Source organism: Ahaetulla prasina, chromosome 2, assembly GCF_028640845.1.
Source record: "Ahaetulla prasina isolate Xishuangbanna chromosome 2, ASM2864084v1, whole genome shotgun sequence".
Lineage (NCBI taxonomy): Eukaryota > Metazoa > Chordata > Lepidosauria > Squamata > Colubridae > Ahaetulla > Ahaetulla prasina.
In genome coordinates, this window is record NC_080540.1 from 174,557,787 (window position 1) to 174,563,786 (window position 6,000).

General features: G+C 40.1%; 1 protein-coding gene across 6 annotated transcripts in view; it reads left to right on the forward strand.

Annotated features, from left to right (window-relative positions):
* Window positions 1-6,000, forward strand: part of GATA1 (GATA binding protein 1) — a 28,533-nt gene extending 22,533 nt beyond the window's left edge. For all 6 annotated transcript variants that reach the window (XM_058170756.1, XM_058170757.1, XM_058170755.1 and 3 more), the window contains 3 exons: window positions 577-722; window positions 3,152-3,277; window positions 3,669-6,000. In XM_058170756.1, the coding sequence (XP_058026739.1) occupies window positions 577-722; window positions 3,152-3,277; window positions 3,669-3,983 (587 nt within the window). In that variant the 3' untranslated portion in view covers window positions 3,984-6,000. The remainder of the gene's footprint in view (window positions 1-576; window positions 723-3,151; window positions 3,278-3,668) is intronic.

A 6,000-nucleotide genomic window follows, 5' to 3' on the forward strand; every position in this document is an offset into this window, starting at 1 on the left:
GCAAGATGATGCATGTCAAATACAGCAGGATGTCTTCTGAAGGCTTTCATGATTGAACAGATCTCTGTAGCAGAGGCAATCTGACAGGGGTTCTAGTTCTGAGTGATGAGCCACAGTGGCGCAGTGGTTAGAGTGCAGTACTGCAGGCTACTTCTGCTGCCTGCCGGCTGCCTGCAATTTGGCAGTTCAAATCTCACCAGGCTCAAGGTTGACTCAGCCTTTCATCCTTCCAAGGTGGGTAAAATGAGGACCCAGATTGTTGGGGTCAATATGCTGACTCTGTAAACCGCTTAGTAAAGCACTGTGAAGCAGTATATAAGTCTAAGTCCTATTGCTATTGCTAAGTGCTATTTAAGCCTTGTATATTCAAAGTAGAATCTTCTTCCTGATTTGATAACTCATTCTACAAAATAGCTCCTATCAGTTCCTTGCCTTCTCCCAAACTGTCCTTCTCCAACACAACATTGTTTCAACAAGAACGACAATCTTTCCTAGAAGTGAAAAATCATATTGTATCCTCCCGCCTGAACTATCATGTTATCTTCTCCCTGAATGTGTTTCCACCTCTTTCCGCAGAGGCACGTGAGTGTGTGAACTGTGGAGCCACAGCCACCCCACTGTGGAGAAGAGATGGCACTGGCCACTATCTTTGCAATGCCTGTGGGCTCTACCACAAGATGAATGGACAGAATCGGCCCCTGATTCGGCCCAAGAAACGCCTGGTAAGTCAACACTCACTCTCCAGCAAGTGGATCCTGCTCACCCGCTTAAGAATTCCGGCTCAACATTGCAACACTCTGCTTATTTAAACAGTGTAATAATTTTGTTCTGTTTTTTAAAAATATGCTCTTTTAAATACAGTAGATGGTTGCAGCAAAACCTGCCCCCTTCCCCCAGACCAAGCTAAAAATGGTTGCCCATCCATTCTCAACTCAGAATAAATGTCTGCTTGAAACGGAGAATCGTCTGGTCTCAGGAGTGAAGTATCCCACTTTTACAGGGCAGTGTACACCTGTGTTGGAAACCATAGGAAAGGCCTGTCTACTTTCTGCCACATGTCCCTTTCACCTTTCATCATGATGGGATCTTGAGCCAACCCTCTCTTGATGCCCTTACAAGGTGGGCAGGTGATAGCTAAAGTCCTCTGATATCACATTGCAGAGGCTTTATAGGTAATAACCAGCATATGAATTGGACCTGGAAGATCTTTGACAATCAGTACAGAACTGGTTTTTCAAATACTAGTTGAGAAATATACTTTACCAGATTCTACTCTGAATTTTCTGCATGGATTAAGGAACCATCATGTGGTCTATTTGGGACTTTGGCTTCAAGCCATAGAAATTTCTGTAGATATTTAGATTTTTTTAAAAAATTAAATATTCTGAGTTCGGTGTTGAAAGGGTGTTCTGTAGTTTCCTTGATCTGCCATGGTTTTCTTCCAATCAACTGAACAAAATCTCAATGCCTCCTCTTGAGGATATATTTCATATTGGCCTTGCTGAGAACAATCACAAAGTTAGGTATATGCCTCTCTTTGGAAGAAGAAAGGCATTATAGACATTGCTGGCTTTCTTCCCAATAACCTATATGTAAATGAGTGAACCTAATTGTACTATTGGCTTGAGATCTTAGCTAGGCATAAGAGGTCTTCCTTCCCATCCAATTCCCTGCTGCTGTATTATTAAAAATTAAGACTTTTAGCACAAAGAATGTTGTCACTTTTCTCATCTCGTTAGGAATCTGTGGGTTTAAAAACCTGACTTCTAACAGCAAGTCATGGATGGTTTGAGAACAAATAAATCAGGAAGTGAGACAAGAATTTTTATTATCTCTATTACAAAGGAACAGAACAGGAACAGGAAACTTCTGACCTCAGCAGATACAATAAAGTTCAGTGTCATCTAGTGGCTAGGACTGGCAATAGAGTGGCCAATCTCTTGCTTTCACAGACATGTGCAAACATTTATATATTTATTCAGTTCTATAGCTGCCCATCTCAATCAATGACTCAGGGTGGCTTACAATTCAAATATACATGTACATATACATATACATATACATATACATACACATACACATACCAATATACATATACATCGGGGATGCAGTGGCTTGGTGGCTAAGACGCTGAGCTTGTCGATCAGAAAGGTTGGCGGTTTGAATCTTTAGTGCCTTGTAACAGGGTGAGCTCCTGTTACTCGTCCCAGCTTCTGCCAACCTAATAGTTCGAAAGCATGTAAAAATGCAAGTAGAAAAATAGGGACCACCTTGTGGGAAGGTAACAGCATTCCGTGCTCCTTTGGCGTTTAGTCATGCCGGCCACATGACCATGGAATTGTCATCAGACAGCTCTGGCTTTTTGGCTTAGAAAAGGAGATGAGCACCACCCCCTAGATTTGGGAATGACTAGCACGTATGTGCGAGGGGAACCTTTACCTTTACCAATATATCACCATTGTTTATGTCTAATTCCCTGGTTAAGCATACTGTATCTCTTTATTAACAGAATTCAGGTTGTACTATTAATTACAGTGACTGAGACTATAATTAAAATTGAGGAAGGGAGAGGATCTGACCACCCACTACATTTCAGCTGTTTTGATTTGTTGGGTACCTATGCAACTGACTAGATATCCCCTGACAATAGTTTTAAATACAAAACACATTCCAAGCTTTTAGATTTTACTATTTTAAACTTTGGAGTAGGGAAAAAATATTGAAGAGAGAGCCATCGAAAGGAAAAAAAAAGGTATAAATGATTCAATATTTATAACAATTGCTCTTTTCAAAGGTAAACTACTGAAATATAATAATAAAACCCATTAGATGTTAACATAAACTCTCTGAGGGGGATGGGTAGTTGAGAAGTGTCAAATATAAATAAATTTTAATGAAAAAGCTTATATTTAAAAAAAAATAAAAAGAAATGTGACATTATTTAAAATTATTTAAAATTCTTGCAAATATCTTTAAGATCTAGCAAGTAATTTTGATTTCACGGACCTCTGAGGGAGTCTTGGGGAGTCCCTAGGAGTCCTTAGACCACACTTTAAGAAATGTTGCTCTAAGGAAACACAATGGGCCCTGGGTATCATTTCCAAAATTAATAATGTAAGTATTTGTTTCTCCTCCTTGTTCCATGATGCAGATTGTCAGCAAGCGAGCTGGAACCCAGTGTAGTAATTGCCAAACTACGACCACAACTCTTTGGCGCCGCAACATGAATGGAGAACCCGTATGCAATGCCTGTGGCCTCTATTACAAACTGCACAATGTAAGACAATAGGAAGAGAGTGGAGGAGGGTATATGTACGTGAAAGAGAGGTGCTTGAGTGGGTGAGTGGGAGTTGGTTGCTTCCAGTAATTTATTGGAGAAGGTCCCACAGGTTTAGTGCAGGGGTGGGTTCTACTTACCTTTACTACAGGTTCTTGCCGCATATTTATATGTCATGTAGTTCCACACTGCTTTGCTCATACCACCAACCATTTAGCAGACAAGAGGCATGGCCTTGGATTTAGGCTGACAGAACAATGCCTTATCATAATGTAGTTGTATTGTTTCAAATGTATTACAATAACGTAATACCTCTGAATATTATCCTCAGATGAATTTTCTCTGAGCTCTTAATCTCACCTTCATTTTTCCTCTTATTGATACCATACAGGTGAATCGCCCCTTGGCAATGCGCAAGGATGGGATCCAAACACGGAACCGCAAGGTCTCTTCTGCCAAATCCAAAAAGCGCAAAGGAAATCCTGGGGAAACCACAATCCCCGCAAACACACCCTTGGAGATGATGCCCTCTTCCTTGATGGGGGAAGAAGCTGCTGCCCTCTATCCTCTCAGCCCCATGATGCTACCAGGACATTTGCTCCCCTTTGGAGCCAATCCTCACTTTCTAGGATCTCCAGCAAGTTTTCCTCCACAGGCTTCCCCCGTCCCACATGGTTCTCCAGGTGTGGTCTCCGCTCTGGTGTAAACAGCCTTGTAGCCTGTGCACGCACACACACACTTTTATGTACAGAGACTTTGGAAACACAAGCAGGGAGAAGAGTCTCCTAAACAAGGATAGCCTTTTGGCATAGCTCTATTAACAGTTTGGGCCCTTGAAAATGGTCCCTGGGGGTGAGAACTGAGATTCCCCCAGGTTATCAAAGCAGACAGAAAGTACAGTAACAGTGGGGTAATTCATATAAATAGTAGAAGAGATGGTGATAAAGGGGCAAAACCATGAGGGAAAAAAATTAGGCTCAAATTCTGGTTCCCAGGATCAATATTTTTATGTGTGAAAGTTGAACTGTTCGTTAGTTTCTTAATCCAGAAAGTCCTCAAAGTTTTGCCATTATACCCCTTCATCAACTGTTCATGCCAATTCGAATGCAGACTGAAGTAAGGCAATAATGCTCTAATAATCCAACTTGCTACCCACCCCCCAATCTGTAAATAACCAGCTCCATGACTATTTTCTTTCCTATCCACTCCAAGATACGCATTGTAACCCAGATGAGTATTTCTGACCCCAGAAACAATCTGTACCTGCTTCTCCTTACAACTAAGTATTTCTTCACACGTGACATTTGTGAAAGCACTGTGGATGTGAGTGGATGTTTCACCCTGACTACATGGCTATAGATGTATCCCAAGAATTTCTCCACCATCAGCTCCACTATTGTCCACTGTTGGCTCATTGAATTGGTCCATCATCAGCAGGAAGCACAATTTTGAACACCACCATTGACTTCATATTTGGAAGTCTGACAGATACAGATCTCCAATCTGTTGCTTGTAAAAATTAGGGACTTACTGACTCCAGTTGCCACCTGATGGAGAACTGATCCTGCCTTTTTCATTTAGCCATTCACTTTGGTTCTATTTTAACTTCACTCTATATGATCAAGCCTGTGTTACTTTCCATATGTGACAAATCTTGGACATTGTAGAAAGACCATTTTGAAGGAACGTCCTCCCAAAGGTTAAAGCCTATTTGTCCTCACAATTTTCATTCCAAGGACTCGCTTCTCAAATGCACATTTTGTGCATCAGCGGTGTATTTTGTCCCATCTTTATTTGAAATAGGGCTCCACTTTAAAACTGCTTATCCCAGCAATAGTTCTGAACCAAGAAATGGACTGGTGATCTTTTTGTGGCCCTTTTTAAAAGGTCAGTGATACGTTTTGAATCTATGAAGGAGGAAACATTTCTTAACCGTTTAAACATAACTAATCTGAATAATAGCTCTTTCTTTTTAGCCCATTTCCTACCAATGAGAAAAATATATGCTTTCTTTGTGAATAGAAAATTCACTTAGATAAACTAGACCAAAGTTTACTCACAATTATTTGCAAGAATCTTAACTCCCAACAGTTAGCTGGCAATTTTGTGATCCCCTCAAATTTTCCCATAGATTCATTTCATTTCATTTCTTTCTTTCTTTCTTTCTTTCTCTTTCTTTCTTTCTTTCTTTCTTTCTTTTTCTTTCTGTTTCCTTCCTCCCCCCTCCTTCCCTCTTTCTTTCTTTCTTTCTTTCTTTCTTTCTTTCTTTCTTTCTTTCTTTCTTTCTTTCTTTCTTTTCTATGTCTTCTCCCTCATCCTTTTATTTTCATGCCAGCCAATTCATAAACACATCTGTCCAATATCACTATATTCTTCCCTTGAATGAGTTATTTTACTGTACTCTCACCTCTGAAACACTGCAGTAGAGGAAAAGAGAGGACATATTGTGTTCTGGCTAGGATATTTACAGGATTTGCCTCTTATTTTTTACTCCAATCTCTTTGCCAGATTTACATATTTGCTGGGTTTATATATTTCTATGGACTTTCCCTTCTATATTAACAACAGAGGGACAAGGTTGAAATGCATTTTCTTCAGAGGCGACTTCAACACGATATGAAGAAAGTTCCCCCAAAGAATGACCGTTTTCGCTTAAGTGTCTTTGAAAATTATTTGTACCATTAAATGTATGTTTTAAATAAAATCTCATGGAGAAATGGGAA